The 18,757-nt window shown below is 49.2% G+C and overlaps 1 protein-coding gene across 1 annotated transcript in view; it reads left to right on the top strand.

Moving 5' to 3' along the window:
• Positions 1 to 18,757, top strand: part of ALK (ALK receptor tyrosine kinase) — a 632,376-nt gene that overhangs the window by 515,185 nt on the left and 98,434 nt on the right. Inside the window, exons 6-8 of the mRNA XM_045549323.1 lie at positions 6,172 to 6,303; positions 11,315 to 11,446; positions 13,638 to 13,738. Coding sequence (XP_045405279.1) covers positions 6,172 to 6,303; positions 11,315 to 11,446; positions 13,638 to 13,738 — 365 coding nt within the window. The remainder of the gene's footprint in view (positions 1 to 6,171; positions 6,304 to 11,314; positions 11,447 to 13,637; positions 13,739 to 18,757) is intronic.

Raw genomic sequence — 18,757 nt, 5'->3', positions numbered from 1 at the left:
ATGAGGTTGTCCATACTGCAATTTATGAGGCCCAAAGCCTGCAGCAGGACCAGTCTCTGCCAGAGTTAATTTACACAGTCCGTGGGCCTTCCAACACCCCCATTAGTGTCAGCAAGGGAGCTGCAGCTGTCAACTCGTGGACTTGCCGACATTCTCATCCTGTCACCATCCATGTTCATGTCTCTGGGCTGGTTTAGCCTGGAGCACCTGATTCTCCTGGTCAGAGCCTGGCCCTGTCCCCTGGACTCCAGCCCCAACCCAGGGCCTGACCCGAGTCCTCTGGACGCCAATCTCCTCCACACTCCGCCTCCCCTTGGCTTCAGTCTAAGAGCAGGACCCCTTTTCACTGAAGCAGCTCTCAGTTTTTCGCCCTGTAATGAATGTCATCAGTTAGGCAAGAGCAAGCAGGTGGGAGGTGGCCAGAAAGCTAGTACAAATGTGCCTTTTTTTAATGCTGCATAAATCACCTTAATTAAAAATTAATTAAGTGCCCTAAAATTTGACATTGGTTTAAAAAAGAAATTTGAGTTAGGAAAGTTAATGTAGGTTTTGTAGCATCAAATCTCTAAGACACGACTGAAGGAGGGGAGGTGTGTGGGTTTCTGTTTGGAATGCATAATTAGAGAAAAGAGACCGTTCTCAGTGGGTGAACCCAGTAAGTCACCCATGGTGTAGAACAGCAATTCGCACAACCTGACCCAGGCCACATGTGTCTCTGATGCAGATCTGAGCTCATCTCTCCTGCATCCAGAGAGGAGATAAATGGGCAAACAAATGTGGCGTGCGATGTTCCATGATGCACATGACAGGTGACTGAGACAGGAATTGCCAATGTGAGGCAGCTTGTTGGGTGAGTAACTCAGGGAATATGCACAGGAGGGCAGAAGGCTTCGGGAGAGAAGCATTAATAAAGGTGGCACTGACTATGTCCTGCAACCCTACAAACGTGTAGGCATCAACAACTACCGCCCAGAACCCCAGAATCAGGACAACAGAGGTGGAAGGGGTCTTGGAGACAGGGTTTGAGGTCAGCACCTGACTGCCCCAGAGGGCAGTGGAGTCCATACAGGTGAAGGACCCACCCGGGTGCACAGCTATCTCAGCCACAGACCGCCCACCTCCAAGGACGTGCTACCCAACCATATGCCCCTGAGAATCGCCCAGGGAACTGTTAAAAAACCACCAATGCCAAGGGTCTCTCCTCCAGATACTGATTTCATTGGTCCGAGTGGAGCCTGAACATACACAGTGCTTCTCACTTCCCACGTGACCCTTGGAGCAGTCAAGGCGCTGCTCCTGGAAGACAATTTAACCTGAGTTGTGGGAGAGGAACTCGACCTAAGATAATCTGACAGGGTCTTGGGCCCTTGCCTGTGGTTTACCAGCTGTGAGACCACAGGAAAAGCACCCAATAATTAACTGGCTGCATTCTGTAGTGTTTCACTGTTGAAAAAGCATTTCTCTGTACATTTTTAGGTTCTCAAATTCTCAGTCTTCTGATTAGTCAAATGGGAACAGTAATCACTGTTCTGCCAGTTCTTTATGAGATTCAAACAAAGAAGGATGAAGAGAACACATTGTAAGCTGTTGAAATGCTATACAAAGACAAGGATTGATGGCAATTGACTACCCCCAGCGACTTACATCATTAGTCCGAGAGAAACTACTATTTCAAAAGCTAATAAGTAAATTCCCATAGAGAAGACCCTTACTAATGAAAGATCCACAAGCACCAACTCTTCCCAGAGTGGCGTGATCTCAGATCTCCCTTACCTTCCTTGATTAGGGCACTTGGGTGTTTCAACAGTTACCAGGAATCACCAATACCCACAGGAAAGGCATCAGAAGTATCAGCAGGAAACAGGATTCGGCTCTCATGTCAAGCCCCTGTCCCTTCCTCACTGCTCTGGGGACAGCCTATGACCATCCGGGGCCTCAGGGTACCCCACTCCATAGGCCAGATGATCATTTTATAGCCACAGAGAGGTTGCTCTTTAAGAAACTCAGGCCCTTGATTAAAACCATTCACCAAGGGTACTTTTCTCCTTGGAATTTATGGGCCCCATAAAAACAGAACTTGAGAAGACAGAGCGGTTGTTTTTGGTTGTGCCTCATTAGTTTTGAGTTTGGGCTGGCAGCAGAGATCAGAATACCAGGCATCCATCTAATCGACTCTCTCGTAAGCATAAAGCTCCCTGTGGGATGGAGGAGGCTGTGCCGGGGAGCCTGGGAGTCTCCCGCTGGGGAGATGGGAGGAGTTGGTAGACACAGAGCTGAAGGAGTGGCTTCTCTGGGCCATGCTGTGCTTCAGAGAAGGCTGGGGGCTAAAATCCAGGGAACCCAAGTGGAAGCAGCACTGCCCCCCATTCCTGAACCCCCTCCTTTGTCAAGGTTTCCAGGTGAAGGGCAGGGATGCCAACTTCCTGCCCTTCCATACCCACCGTCACCACTCCTGAGGACACCTGTCTCTAGGATGACCCCAACAGACAGACACAGCACAAAGGATGGAGAACAAGGGGTCCGAAAATATGGGTTCCCACCAATCCCTCAGCAAGCCACGTAGCCACTCTGAGCCTTGGTATTCTCAACTATAAAATGGGTAGAATGATGCCTTCCTCGGCTAATACACAGGATCAATTCAATTCCCAAATATTGAGATGGGGGAATCTATGTATCAGGCACTGTTGTAGGCTCTTAAAGGTTAAGACTTGATACTTACAGTTCAAGTCACTTATTTCAATTCACTTACATCTGTGTGAGAAAGGCAGGCATACAAACAGCTAGGAATAATATCAATAAGGCAGAATGCCTGCCACATTACATGCAAGAAGTAATGTCTCCAAGTGAAAGGACCATTCGTGAAGGGAGAGAACCCATGACAATGGCACAGGTGAAGGGGTAAGATCTAGACACCCAGTGCTGAAAGGGGAGGAGTTGGTGGGAGGCACCCCCAGAGGAGAGGGCAACCCAAAGACCAAAGGGTGACCTGCATGTTACCTGCCGATCCCACATGGAGCAAACTCTTTAGGCATTGATAAAAAAGAAGAAATCACCATGGAAAATATGCATAGGTTTGGATTACATAAAATTTTAAAATGTTTATGTAAATACATTATAAACAGAATGAAAATACGCATAAAACACTGGAGGAAATTGTCAAACATGTAACAAATAGTTTCACATGCTTATTAATGACTTCATACAACTCAGTATGGAAACATGAAGAACCTAACAGATGAATTGGCATGAGGAAGTGGGCAATTCCCTAAAAACCAAAGTTGAAAAAAAATGCTGGTAACATAAAAAAAAAAAAAATTTAAAAATTCAACCTCTCTGACTATCAAAGAAATCCAAAATAAAACAGCAGGGAGATACCTTTAGTTAAAAATTATGATAATACTCAGGGCTGGCCAGGATGCAGCACGAGGGACGTGCATGTACGAACACAGCTGGTGAAGAGCATAAATTGGATTAACTTCTAGAAAGCAATTTGGCAATACGTATCAAACGCCTTTAAAATGTTTATACCTTTTTATTCGGTAATTCCACTTCTGGGAATCTATCCTATGAAAATAATCTGAAATGCAGGCAAAGGTTTATGCTCAAAGATATTCTTCAAAGCGTTATTATAAAAAGGAATAGCAGTCCAATCATTGAATAATGTTTAAATAAATGATGGAACATATCACACAGTATTGCAGCCATTAAAAAGTCTTTTTATGGGTACTTTTTAAAGCCCTTGGAAAAGCTTGTGATACAGCCTTAATTATTTGAAGGCCTATATTCATATGACACAACTATACACACTTTTACAGCATAGGCGGAAAAACTAAACTAAAAAGAAATTTACCAAGATGTTGAAAATGGTGGCCCCTGGGTGATAGGGTTCTGGGAGTTATTTTTGTTTCTTTTTACCCCGCTTTTGAACTTTAGACAATTGACTTATATTTTTAGAATGAAGGAAAGTAAAAAGAGCTGTAAGGTCTATTTGGGGAATGACAAGTAATTGGTGTAACCCTCTTGGGTTCACGAAGACGCGCCATGGGACAGAAGGTGTGACTGAAACACCACATAGCTTAGATTTGCTGGGTAGGTCGCATTTGCTCACGTTTTTTTGGTTGGGCTGGGGGTGAGGGTGACAAGGTCCTAACTGTATTTAATGATCTCCTATGATTAGGCATAAGAAGAAATGTTTTGGAAAGGAAGTCACCGAGCAAATGTGAAGAATTTTTCTTATTATCCCAAGTCCCTGTGCCCTGAAAGAGGGCAGAGAAAACAGGCAATGTCACTGGGTTTCCCCATTTCTTCCTACTGAGTGGAAATGACAGAGCCACCCTGTCCTGGTTGTCACAAGTTTAGTGAGCAGGGAGATGCAGGCCCTGGTCTGCTCTTGGTCCCTGGGACACAGCCTGCAGTCACCACCCCTCACCCCCACCCCTGCAAAGCACCCCTAGTCAGTATCCCGGCAAGGGCATCTCCTCCCCGCCCCCCGCCCCCCTCTACGCTGTTGGGGAGATGGCACCTTCCGCTGGGCCAGCACCAGTTTGTCAGGACAATATTTTACTTCCCAGCTTCCAAAAACACATGAATGAAAGTGGAGAATTGATGCACAGCATTAAGGCTGCAAAGTGAATTTGACATTTTGCCTTTTAAAATGAGCATTGTATCTCTTTCCACCATTTCTTCATTTTGACCATGTGTTTGTCTCAATCCTTCCATATACTCAGGGCATTGGTTCCAGACCCTGCCCCTCAGGGTATACCAAAATCCGCACATGCTCAAGTCCTGCAGTCTACCCTGCAGACCCCACGTGTACGAAAAATCGGCCCTCCATGTACACGGACTCTGCAGCCCCTCAATGCTGTTCTCAATCTGCCTTCAGTTAAAAAAAAATCTGCGTATAAGTGGACCCGTGAGGTTCAAGCCCGCGGTGTTCAAGGGTCAACTGTATTTAGAATTGGGGGAGGTGGGGGGAGGGTGAGTTCTCAATCCACAAGTTATTTGGGGGAAACCTTGTCTTGGGCACAGAGACAGATGGAAGTGACGTTTTTCACTCTCTGTGAGAAAAGAAGGGGTAGAGGTGACTAGTCCAGAAAACCACAAAGACCTACTCATGAAAACAAGTTACAGAACTAAAGCTCTGCTGGGCTTCAGGTGACCCGAGCCTCAGCTGGCTTAGTGTGTGAGCTCAGTGGGGGTTGGGTTTAGAAGGTGCATGCGTTTGCCGTTGCTGCCGCAACAACTGCCACACACGCAACAGCTTCAAACAACACGGATTTATTCTCTCACGGTTCTGGGGGCAGAGGTCTGCAGTAGCTGTCGTGGACTAAAGCCACGCTGTCTGGCAGGGCAGGTTCCTCCCGGGGGCTCCAGGGAGGATCCGTGTCCTCGCCTTTTCCAGCTCCTGGAGGCTGCCTGCACCCTTGGGCTAGCAACCCTTCCTCTCATTGCCCCAAACTCCTGTTTTTGTCCTCACATCCCCCACCTGTCACTTTCACTCTCCTGCCTCCCTCTTGTAGGGACGCTTGTGATCACAGTGGGCCCCCCAGGCAATCCAGGGTGATCTCTCCAGCTAAAGACCCTTAGCTTATCACAAAGCCCCTTTTACCACATGGGGCAGCATATCCACAGGACCCGGGGACATGAATGTGGCTATTTGGGGGCCCGTTAATCAGCCTACCACAGAGAGGTGACCTAACATGCAGGCTGTCCGTGAGTCCCTAGAGGCCAGGCATGGGCTAGGGCAGGAGGAGTGTTCAGAGGCTCAAACCACGTGATGGAGAAATGGGAACATGCTAGAACATGTGTTCTAGAGGCAGGTTTCATGGAACCAAGGCCAAATGATCATGGGAGGAAGCTATGAAGACTAGCACAGGCAGTGTCTGTAAGCTGGACTTGGACAGACAGTAGGATTTCCAACAGCGGAGCATGGGGTGTGCCATCACATGAATTAAAGGCTGAGGCGGGCTTTGACTTCCTCTCAGCCTGAGAGTGTTGGCACTGGGAGTGGCCGACTGAGATATGGGTATCTCACTCAAGCCTTGGGATGTGACCAGCAGGGCAGGATAATGGGATAATTCTGTCCCTGCAGCCTGCCCAGGGGCCACCCCTCAGATCAGCCGGTGCCTGGGGCCACCCAAACTGACCATGGTGTATCTGTGTGCTCTCCAGGAACAACCCCGGGCTCCAAGATGGCCCTGCAGAGCTCCTTCACTTGTTGGAATGGGACAGTCCTTCAGCTCGGGCAGGCCTGTGACTTCCACCAGGACTGTGCCCAGGGAGAAGACGAGGGCCAGCTATGCCGTGAGTAGATGGGGCCACCCCCACCCCGCCCAGCCCAGCCCATGCCCATGCCCATGCCCACACTTCTCCCCCTGTCTCCCCAGACAGGTGGGCTTGGACAGCCATTCTGATATCCAGTGACACATGTGACTCCTCTCATGGCAGAGCCATATGGTCTGCAAGAGGCAGAATGAGGATTTGTGGTCTAGAAACAGCCCCGTCCTCCATGCTCTGTGGTCGTGTAAGTCTAGAACCAAACAAGATCTTGTAAGTTGTGCTCTGGGCATTCTGAAGGCACAGGGACAATGTGCAGGATAAAGCCCAGCTCTGTGAGGTGGCATTGGAGGCCCTGTACACCCAGACTTCACCTTCCACACATCCCCAGCTCCGGCCATAGGAAGCCACCTTGCAGTTCCCTCATGCCTCCGTGGCTTCGCCCATGAGGTCTCCCCTGCCCAGAATGCCCTGTCCTTTCTCAAGTCACAGCTGTTCCTGCAAGACTCACCTCGTCGATTCTTCCAGAAAGCCTCCCTGACCACCCACTACAGTTGGTTCTTCTTTCTCTGGACCCTTCCCCCACACTAATATATCCATCCAAACATCATCACTTCCTTTAGTTTTTACCAATTGCTTTGTTTGAGATGTAACTCATATAACATAAAATTCACTCACTTACAGTGTACAATTCAGTGTTTTTAGTATAGTCATAGGGTTTTCAACCATCACACAGTCTAATTTTAGAACATTTTTATCACCCCAAAAGGGAACCCTCAGCATCTCTCCCCATTTCCCTTCAACACCCCTGCCAGGAAAAGTCAGGAAGGTCCAGGGCTCTGTTACCACCTTTGGGAGGGGTGGGGACAGGTAAGATCATTGGTCTCCCCATCTGACTCTCGGTTTCTTCATCTGTGACATTATGCCTGCTGACCCTAATGTCTGAGAAGCAAGCAGGAAGTGTTAGAGCAGCTCCTGGCACATAATAAGTGCTCAGTAAATGTTAGCCAGCCTTATTAATGTTGTTGTTGTTATCTTCATGGGGATGGTTTCCAGAATCAACATCAATGTCACAGGGAAATGCTCTTGACTACACTTGGCCTTTCCCAGGTGGTCAGAAACCTGTTAAAATATTTTCTCTGTGCAGGTGTTCACACTGCAGCTGTCCTCTAAAGAACCCCCATGAGGGTCACTAATCTCGGGCCAGGGCAGTTGACCAAATCCTGCCATGGTTGGATTTGGGGAGAAAAAGTAGGCTGCATTCAGTCAACTCATCCCAGCGAAGGGCCAGCCCCAGCTCCCCACAGCTTCCCCAGAAGGAATCTCCCGCATGGAGATTATCAGACACACCCTGTGCAACATAACTGACCTTTTTGTAGCCCTTAAATACTCCAGGAGTTGGGTGGGATGAGTGGAGGGCCTGAGGTGGAGGTGGCATTCTCTTGCCCTTCTCTCTCCAATCATGACACCCATCTGTCATTGTATCCCCTCCCCAAGCCACACCCCAACATGCCATTCCCCTTCCCCTCTCTGACAGACACCCCGCGTTTCCAGTGAAACATTGCCAAATCCAAGTGAGACATCCCAGATGCTGTGACGCATTGAAGGGAATCTTCTGCATTCCCTATGTGTCCTGACCAATGGCCTCAATGGCATGGGGCCAGGTGTCCCCACTTCACTCCCTGGATGAGTCCATTACTCATTGGGTATTACAGGCAGATCAGCACCCCTCCATGGACTTGATAATCTCACCTGTTTTGTGGGGACACTCTTCCTACCAGGCAACACCGGTTCTTTAAAAGTTTATTTCTTTATACTAAAATAAAACATGCTGGTTGTAAAGCACTTGAAAATCTAGAAAAGTGCACAAGAGAAAATAACTATTGCCTATAATCCTCTCTCTCAGACATTCAGAGATAACCATAATATTTTGATATATTTCTTCCAGCATTTTTCCCATGACTCTATATGTTCAAGAAAATGTATAACACATATTTATCAAAAATGTTAACAGAGTTGTCACACAGGAAGGAAAAGAAGTAGTGTCGTTTGGCCCGGAGTTTATACTTGGCAGCTCCTGTAGCTGCTGCCGAGGTCACATCTCTATGACTCTACCAATTTGTCTCTCTTAGAGTGGAATCAGGTGTCATAATTGCCAAATATTGCAGGATTGATTGACCCACACACAGCCCAATCTGGCCATCCAGCCAATGAAATAACTGGCTCCCGCCCAAGAAGGGGGCTGTTAGGGCAGAGCTTCTCAAACAGTAAGGGATCAGCAGGAGAGCTGGTTGCAAATGCAGATTCTGACTCCGTAGGCTGGGGTGGGGCCTCAGATTCCACACTTACAACAGTTCCACAGTGATGTGGATACCGCTGGTCCCTGGACCACATTTTGAATGGCAAAGGGTTAGAGGACTGAACCCACTCCCATTTTGTTCAGCAAATAATTATCGAAGTCCTACAATGTGGCAAGCGCTCAGTAAGTACTTGGGGTGAATGAGCATAGAAAAGGATGATCAAAGTATGAGTTGACACCATTACACCCAACCCTGGGGGCCAATCTTTTAGCACAGCAACTGGCCTTAGCAGCAATTTCCCAAATGCAGCCTGATCCACGAAGGATCTGACCCATAACCCGAATTCCACCAGCTTCCTCAGGAGTGGCTTCTTCCTAAGCAAGCTGCTCTGATGAGTTTACAGCAGTGGAAATCCTCTCAGCACCTCTTCCTCCCTTCAAAGTTTTCATTGTCACATAAATTGCTCGTTGACCTGCCTTGCTATTTTGCCTGGCTCGTCTCCCTCTATTCAATTAGCCAAAAGAAATGGGGTTTCCAACTGCAGCTCCCCCTGGATCCTGTGCCAAGCTGGGACAAGGCTGGGCTTCCAGAGGTGGGGGGTGCTGATGGCGCTCCTCATTCTAGTGCAGGTGGAAGGCTCAGGCAAAGCGGGCAGGTACCCCAGCAGGCACTTCCAGAGAGGCAGCTTGGGACCTCTTGCTTGTCCCAGCCCATGCCCTGAAGAGCTGGTTCCCCTGCTCAGGTGTGAATGAGCATTAATAATACCACCACCACTTATGTCAGCACCACGCAAGCTGTTTGCAGAGCGTTTCCACACTCTCTGCCTTATTTTATCCCCAAACCAGCCCAGTGAAGTAGACACTCACATTATCCCATTTTACAGACGAGGAACATGAGGCTCTAAGGAAGGAAGGGACTTGCCTAAGGTCACACAGCAGGAAATGGTGAGGCCAGGACTGGAGCCCACATGTCCAGATTCCTGTGCTGTTGTGGTGCCAACATCCACAAGTCAGGCTCTGTCTTCTGTTCTCACCTCCACCTCCTGGAAGGGTGAGGAGGAAGTGACGTGCTGTCAGCCCCCAGTGCAGCCCTGGCTCCTTCTTCCTCCTGCTGGAACCTTCCATCTGGGCCTTGGTTTTTAAAGCTCACTTGTGAAGGACACTCCATGAGAAGGTCACTTCCAGCCACCCATTGATTTCTGCCAAAGAAGTGGATGTGGGATCCCTTGAGGGGGGCATAAAGAATGAAATAGAAAGTTCTCCTTAGCTTTGGGAGTTTTAATCAGAGGAACATGCGAGGCTTGGGGGGAAATGATTTCTTCAGGGGGGTATAAATGGGAAGAGATGCTCAAAGTCAGTGACAGCCTGTTTTAATTTATAATTCTGCCTCCATGTGAAATGCACAGAGAATCGAGGGGGAAATGAGTAATAATTCATGGAGGTGCTGTCACAGCCAGTCAGCCTGCTGCTGCCAAGAAGGCTGAGGGAGAGGAAGGACCTGGAGTGCAGTGGGTCCAGCTAGAGAGCATCTTTCTTCCTCCCTGGAGACACAGGCTTGTCCACAGCTAGGCCTGGAGCTTTTGGGTGCTGTTGGAATGGCCTGGAAGGGCCCACCAGTTCCTCGCCTGGGGCCATAGCTCTCTCTATCCTTCTTCTCCTGTCCTCATCCTTCTGCGGGCAGTTGGGAAATACACAGTCTAGAAAGCTGAGGTGGCCTCCTCAGTGGGACCTGCAGTTTGATGGGGAGAAGAGGACTACAGGCCCTTTACACTGAGCCAACAGATGCTACAAAGAGGCCCCAGTGACCAGAATTGTTTGATCAGGAGAAACAGGTTATGCTGCAGTAATAAACCCCACATTTCAGTGGGTTAAAATGATATTTACAGCATCTGTCCAGTGAGGGACGGGAGTGGGCAGGAGCTCTGCTCCACAGGGTCACTCAGGGGCCCAGGCCAGCACAGCCTCCTCCATCAACACAGCAGCACCCTCAGGAACAAGAGCTCTCCTTGGTCACTCCAGCAGAGAAAGAGACAGACTGAAGATTTGCACAAGGGCTTTCACAGCCTCCACCCCGATGAGACATACATCACTTCCTCTCATATTTCATTGGCTCGTGTGCGTCACCGGGCTTCACGCAACTGCAAAGGGGTCGGGGAGTAAAGAGGTTTTGAGCAATTGTATCTCTGCAGACAGGGGTGATGCAAAGGATCCAACCAACCCCCAGCCAACACCACCACCACCACCACCACCACCACCACCACGCTCTGGTCATTGTGTCCACCACTGGAAATGTCTTCTAGTGCGTTAGACATTGGCTTCTCCTAGGGCCACACGCATGGGGGATCAGTATAAAGAACTCTGAATTTAGAAGCACAAGATCTGGGTTTGGGTCCCAGCTGGGTTATCTGTTAGCTGTATGACCTTGGTCAGGTGGCTTAACATTTCTGAGCCTCTGCTTTGTCATACGTAAAACTGGGCTAACAATACCCATGCTGTGGAATTGTTATTATTACTACTTTATTTTCTGAAGACCAGAAAATCATAAACCAGCATATCCACAAGTTAGGACTCGGGGGCTTCTCTTCATTATCATCAATGTCATTAGACATCAAGCATTCTGGCTGGGGAGCTGTTACTAATGAAGATAATTTGGTCATGCCTGGTTAATTGGACTTGATGTTGGCAAATTTTGCATATAGTGGTCCTGGAAATGACTGTGCCCCTGTGTTCTCTCCACAGGTAAACTCCCTGCTGGTTTTTACTGCAACTTTGAGGATGGCTTCTGTGGCTGGACCCAAGGCGCTCTCTCACCCCACACTCCCCAGTGGCAGGTCAGGACCCTAAAGGATGCCCCGTTCCAGGACCACCAAGGTACTGCCCCCTCCCCCCTTCCCCCCCATGCCCATCCCATGCCCGAATAGAAAGACAAGAGATCTGGGGCCCCACCCCAGGGCTGGGCCTCACCCCACCCCACAGGACAAGCTCAGCCGCCTGCCCAGATCCTGCCTGAGGTGCTCACACACATGCCCTCCTCACACCTTCTTGGGCTTTAGAGTGTCCAAGGTAGATGTCCCCTTTGGGTACTTAAAATGAGAACCTTGATGAAGGATTAACTGAAAAATAACAGCAACAATAATGATAATCTATCTTTCATCAGTATGTGTTGGGGTTCTTCTGTGTGTCGGGCACAGAATTCAGTGAGAGGTGGGGGAGGCCTTAACCCTCGTCTTGCCTGGGGAGCCTGAGGCCTAGGGAGACCTGCGTCATTCGCCCCATCTGGTTCATCCCCTGTGGCTGAGGCTCCTCAGCCACCCCCACCCCCACCGCTGACTTGAGCTGGCAATGCCTGTCCTCCCCTGGCTGGGGCCCATCCTCCCCGCAGCCCGGCTGGAGCAAAGGGCTCCACACACCAAGAGATGGCCACCCACACCTGGGCAAGCTGACTCCACAGCACAGACACCAGCTCCGGCAGGATGTGGAATCGGAGAGGGTCCGCGAGGCCAGCCGTGGCCCGGCCTTGGGCTGTACCCAGTGGCTAGGCCTGGGCAGGCCCTGGCACCTGCCTCTCTGCAGGACAGAGCTGGTGGGGTGGGAAGGTCTCTCTCAAATGTCTTCCCTCCCCTGCAATTGCCTTCTTTTTGTGGAACTAGAGACCCTTATACCAAAAGCCCTCTCTTTCCAAGCAAAGATCACATATCCTATGAATTATTTTAAGAAATAACAATAATAAACGTGAGAGAGGACAATGTCCAGCCCAACTGCGAAGGACCCCGGGGCCTGTGCAGTCCTGCTGCCAGTGTTCAGAGCCAGCTGCATCCGAGCATGCTGACTGTGGGCCAGGACACGCTCACGGTGGCCTCACTAGCAAGAAGGCTGAGTCACTGCGTCACTGCAGCCACGGAGCATTCTGCAGGGGCCCTCACCACATGTGGAGGCCCCAGGGGCCCCTACTTCTCCCCTGGGCCTCCTCACTTCACAGCATCATCCTTAGCAACCTGCCTGTAGAAGAAGCAGAGAAGAGAGATGAAGCTCAAAGCTAGACATGATCTTAATGTCTCTGCTCCCAGTTTGATAATCCACCCTCCAGCTCCCATAGCAAATAAATATCCAGCCCTTGCTGAACACCTCTAGTGACAGGGCTCTCTCTGCCTCCTGGCATAGCCCGTGCCATATTTACCGCTCTGAACTGCAGACCAGTTTTCCTTACTTGGCAGCAAGCTCCGCCTCTCCATCATTCTACTCAGTGATCATGATTTGTGTCTCCCGGGGACCCACAGAACTGAACCACCCCAAGGCAGCCTTTCAGATATTTGAAGACAACTGTGACCCCTGGGAGCTTTTCTTGCCCCAGTCACATGACTCCAGCTCCCTGAATCTTCCTCATGCTTGCTAAGATCTCTGGCCTGTCCTTCTGCTCTGGACCCACCTGAATTTGTCACTCAGTAGTAATGCAATAACAGACTTTACTGAGAGATAGAGAAAGACAGAAATGAATGACTAAAGTCATGCTTGGAGTTCTGTGGGCCCCTAAAATGCCGTGAGCTCACACTGGCACCCATATCTGTAGCATTGACTGTCTACAAAATATTCCACAATTCCTAGAGGTTTGCAGATGCTTCCTCACGCCACCATGTGGGGCTGGGGGCTTCTGTTCTCCCAGGTGTCCAGGCAGAGTGGTGCTTAGGAAACACAAGAAGTGAGTCTCTCTGGGCAGGGCACGGGGCCAGGATGACCTGGGCTCTAGACAAAGAAGAAGAGAGTGAAGGTTGTAGAAACCAGCAGAAGGCAATGCATTGGCATGAGTGTGCTTCAGGCTGTCTGAACTGCAGGCTGAAGCTTATGACCTTGGAAGATCAGGGATGTAGGAGTCCAAACGTATGGCAGTTTGCAATGAAGGCCTTTGTGTAAGCCAGGTTTTGTTGACAATGACAAGTAGTCTGGAAACCAGTATCCTTAAAGATGCTCCTGATCTAAATAAGAGCTGTGCCCAGTCCATTAACCCTGCACCCTGGGACCCCTCGGTTCCTGACCATAGTGTATTTGTGACTCTTCTGTCCCCTAGGCCGTGCCCTGTTGCTCAGCACCACTGATGTCCCCACTGCTGAAAGTGCTACGGTGACTAGTGCCATGTTTCCCGCACCAATGAAGAACTCTCCATGTGAGGCAAGTCTCAATGTTCCTCTAGGTCTCTGACCTCTCCTACCTCTTGTCACTTTGGATAAACCCAAACAGATTAAGCAGGTATCCTGGGTGGCTGGGCTGGTTGTCCTCCTGGGGAGAGGGCAAGAAGGCCATCTTTGCCATCTTCTAGGCAGAGCACGTCCATCAACATGGTAGAGTCCCACCTGCAAAGCATCGTACCTTAAATGCCCATACTCAGCTTCACCGAACTGTTTGCAATAGGACCTTGATTTAAGCAAACCCAGGAAAGCTTTCCCAGGGCATAACAAGGGAGAGTAACAGGATTTACAAAAGACTTTCTGCAGCATACCTTTTAAAAATATCAAGCTCTTATAATACATTTCAAACACTATAGAGCATCAAAAATTTGATTTACATAAATTTCACTAAGACATCAATGGCATTCAGTGCGGTACCTCCAACGCCACTTGCCCAAATGGTTCCTGAAGCTGATGTCTGGTTAGTGGGGAGGATGGAGGGACTGGCTCCACATTCCTTAGCATACAGTCATGTTCTCCAGGGGCCAAGACCTGTGCTTAAGACCCCAACATGTCCCAGACTCTGGTATCAACTGCCTGAGTCGAAGCTAGGTTCCACCACTGCTTGGCTGTACAATTTGTTGGGCAATTCATTAACCTCTCAGGGCTTCAGTTTCCTTGCCTGGAAATTAGACACATTAAGTGCCTACCTAAAGAGTTTAATAAAGATTAAATAGGTAATATATGCAGAGGGCTTAAAAGAGCATCTGGCAGAAATAAGCACTGTGATAGTTAGACAAGAGTGCCCAGCACCCTGTGTAAACATTCAGAAGGAGAATGAGGGAAGAGGACGAGGACTAGAGCCAGAAATCACACTCTGAGCTCTTGGAGATCAGGCCATGCCTCGTGCGTTTTACACTCCTTACATCAGCGTCGTGCACATAGCAGAAAATCAACACGTAGCTTAGATTCGGCCAGTCCTCTCTCCCTGGAAACTCACAGGAGAAATCACGATTCTGGCTTACTACCCACCCTCTGAGCAATTTGTTTCCTGTCAAGTTGTGGACATTGTGAAACTGACCAGAGTCACTTCCCTCCCTTGGCGGGTAGAAATACGGGGAGGTGAAGCCTTGGCCGGCCCAGGTGCAGACAACGTATCCCCCTGCTAAGGGGCGCAGGCACATGCAAGCCCTTCGAGTTTCTTGTGAAATAAAAACTCACAGACATATAAAACAGATAAGAATGGAATAAGATGTGTAAATGATTTTTTGAATTAGAGGAATGGTTAAATTAAAACTGAGGCTCCACCTAGTAAGCAAACAGGACTTTGTGATATGCAATCAGTAGCACTCACTCCTGGTTTGATTTTATAATGTGACGTTTGCCCCATCTTTCTTGCCCTCTTCTAGTTTATGTTATCTTACTTGATTTTATGTACTCCGTGAGCTACCTTAAATCCTTTTTGGAAACAGTCTGGGCACAAATAAATAGATTCATTAGATTAAATTGTATTTGAGAAACCGTGCTATCTGATGCAGATGGTGGAATTACACAGTCACTGCTGATATTTCTCAGGTGCCTTGGAGCAGGTACCTAGAAAGGAAGGCTTCTTAAGGGAAAATCTAAATGAGGACAGAGGGTTGGCCTGTAAGAGGACAGGAGGATCCTTAAAAGCATTTGGTCTTTAAATTTACTCTTCACTGATTTAATATGAGCCAAATTTCAGAAAAAGAAATGTCAAGGTAAAAATGATATTATTCTAATACTTCATCATTTCTCTGATAACCTTTGAGTTGATCGATAGCTTAAACAGGTGTTTTGTTTTACTGGTCTATTTTATTTTTCCTCCAGTCTATCTGCTCTGGGCTATTTCTGCTGTTCCCTGCCCTTTTCCAGAACTTGGCTCAGCGGCATGATGAAGGGAAGGGAGTGAGTCCATTCCACGTTCACATTATTTATATTTATATTCACATTCACATTATTTCGCATTCAGGTTTTCAACCCATTCATCTAGTGCTGATGGGTCTTTGAATTCCCAGTGTTGGGAGAAATGTTTTCATCAGAAAAATAAATACCCAAACTAGAAATATGCATCTCCAGGTTTGTAAGCCCCATCATTTATTTTATTCGAATCCTAGATGCAGAAGGCAGGAAGCTGATTTCCTCCTCCCAGGTTGGCTGAACTGCAGTAGCAAAGAAACGGATATTGCATTGTTCCAGAGGACTGTGTGACGTTAACTCACAGCTTTCAGACCCCAGCAACCCTACGGGGACTCCATTGGCTGTGGGGCCTGAGTGCAGCAAGGTGGACACTGGGTGGACCTGTGGGTGAAGGTCCCTGACAAGTGTGAGGCCCACAGGGACAGGGGTCTGGCCAAGCTGAGCTTCAGAGCCAATACCCACCATCTTCTTTATACTCAGCGCAGTCCTGGTCTTCGGGGAGTTGAAGTAATTGCAGAATATCTCAATTTCCCTAAGAAACCCCACAATCAGCAATGGGTTCCCATAGGAGAACTGGTGTCATCTTCAATGAGCAAACTGGTAGCTCTGTTTCTCCAAATTCAGTCACCTGGAAAATGTAATAAATGCAGGTTCTTGGGCCCCACCCTGGACCTACTGAATAGCATCACTGAGTGGAGCCTGGGGCCCTGCATTTTCAGCATTCGGTGGATACACACTGAAACTTGAGAGCTCTTGGCCATAGGTGTGCTTTGCTGATCATGACCAAAATTCATTCTGAGCCCGTGCAGAGAGTGTCCCTCTGCTACCTGTGGCCCCAAATAACATATTACAACTTGCCTTTTAGAAAGATGAGTCAGAGAAGGGGTTAGAAATGATGGAGTGGGGTTAGAGGCAGAAGAGACCAGATGGAAGGGGCTGGGAGAGCACATGGGACCAGGTCAGATGCCCACCCACGATGGAGGCATAGCCAGGGCTCGCCTTTGTGCCAACCCAGCTTCCAGGGAATTCTAGAAGCCTGCCAGCTCCCACCTCCTCCCTACAGACTCCTGTAGCCACCACTGCCGGCTCTCACTGGCCACAGAGGCTGCAGGGTTGCCTCCTCTCTCTCTGTCTGCACAGTTGCACATGGGGCATGAATATTTAAAGACCTCTGCCTAGCCCAGCCACAGACAGAAGAGAGCCTGTGGGTTTGGTTTTCTTTTTTCGGTTCTCCTCCCTGCCACAAGCTCTTCTCTGCAGGAAACTGGGGAGCCACTTACAATATATTTCTATTTTATTTTATTTTTATTTTGCTGAGCTCCAGTTCAAATAATTAAAGTTGCCACCAGGGAGGGGAGCCTTGTGGTGGCTTTCATGTGCTCGCTGGCTGTCAGACCCACACGAGTCCGCCTTGGCTTTGAGACACCCTCGGATGTGTCTGGCATCGCAGCTGCCAGTAATAAAGAGCGCGGCGGAGTGGCCTGTCCCCACCCCTCCCCCTGCCTTTCGCACATCCGAGCAGCCTGAATGTCTCAACAAGCCCCGTGTGGTTTGAAATTCTATTTTATTTGAATAGCCTGCCTGTGACTAGAATATTTTAAACCATGTTCTCAGGCCAGAACAAGACCTGGGGTGGAGGGGCGGGGGAGGAAGTGAGCTTCCCTCATTTTTTCCCCTCCAAAATATGGAAACAGTTTTCCTTCTATGAGCTGCCAGAGGGCAGGGAGCCTGGAAGTGGGGTGGGACGCCCCCCGCCCCAATTCGTGGTGGTCAGTTCCTGGCTGCTGGTTTTCTTACCTGGCTAGAGCTCAGCTGCCTGTCCCTTCTCCCCACACACATATGTACACACAGACACATGCATGCACATGCACTGGGATCCCGGAACACAGCAGGGACCTTTTCCCCCCTGACATCAGCCCTAGTGATAAAAAAGAATTGACTTTGATTAGCCATTGTGGGCTGCTGAGACCAGGGCAGAAAGCGACCAGCAGGCCCCACCATGTCTGCATGGAGGAAGGAGACCCACGCTGTGTGCCATTAGAGCCAGCAAATGTGACCCAAAGGGAAGTGGGGGAGGAGACTGGCCTCTGGAACTGCCCTTGACCATGCTGCCATTAAGCTCTGCTCAAAGCCCCACTGAGAAGGCATCCCCAGTGGTGGGCCGGCCGGAAGACTAGAGGCCAGGGAATGTTCAGTAAATGGCTATTGGGTTGGTTGTGTAAGATTTGCAGGGTGCTGGCGGCCATCCCCAGAAACAGGGCCCATCCCTTCCCTCCAGCCTCTCAGTGTGATGCAGGAGCAGGAAGGTGAGTCGTGGCGGTGCTGATGGGCTTTTCCAAGCTTGCCCCCAGCCGCGCCGGCAGACAGATAGGACTTGCAAGACGGGAGAGAGGGAGGAACTTTTCTGGCTGCTGTTTTTAAAGTTTCTTAAACTCGATGGCAAAATCCTCTGTTAAAAGGCGAGAAAAAGGAGCATGAGAATAATAATAATATGATAGCTTGAGGTAGAGGGAAAAAACAAAAGCTCATCCTACATCTGCCCCCACCCAAACATCGACAAGGGGGACGCTGAGAGGGACGCGCAGGAACACGGGATTCAGAGCAGACCGTGGAGGGGCGCACGCGGCAGGCCCGGAGAGAAATGCACCCAAAGACCCAGAGCTAATACACACAAACTAGGACCGGACCCAGGCCTATGACTCAGAGCTCCTGCTATCACACAGCCCTGCGGGGGACCGACGGAACCTTCTCAGCATAGGGGGAGTTGACATGAGCCTCAAAAGTGTCAGGACTGGCATCGCTCTTGTCTACCTTAGTACCTGTAAAGCCAGCTAAGGATGTGTTTTTAAAATATTGATCCCCCAGCACAAGGCCGGCACTGTGCTAAGCATTTCACCTGCATTGTCTCATTATCAAACAGACTTGCAAGGATTTGTTACCCCATTGATTGATGGAGAAACTGGGGCTTAGAGAGCTTAAGTGACTTGCCCAAGGTCACCCTGCGGAGCCGCCATTCAAGCCAGGTCTGTCCAATTCCAAAGTCAAATCTGTAAACACTCTAAGGTCACGGGACTTGAGTTAG

Source organism: Lemur catta, chromosome 4 (assembly GCF_020740605.2).
Source record: "Lemur catta isolate mLemCat1 chromosome 4, mLemCat1.pri, whole genome shotgun sequence".
NCBI classification, from domain to species: Eukaryota; Metazoa; Chordata; class Mammalia; order Primates; family Lemuridae; genus Lemur; species Lemur catta.
This window is presented reverse-complemented; position numbering and strand designations above follow the sequence as displayed.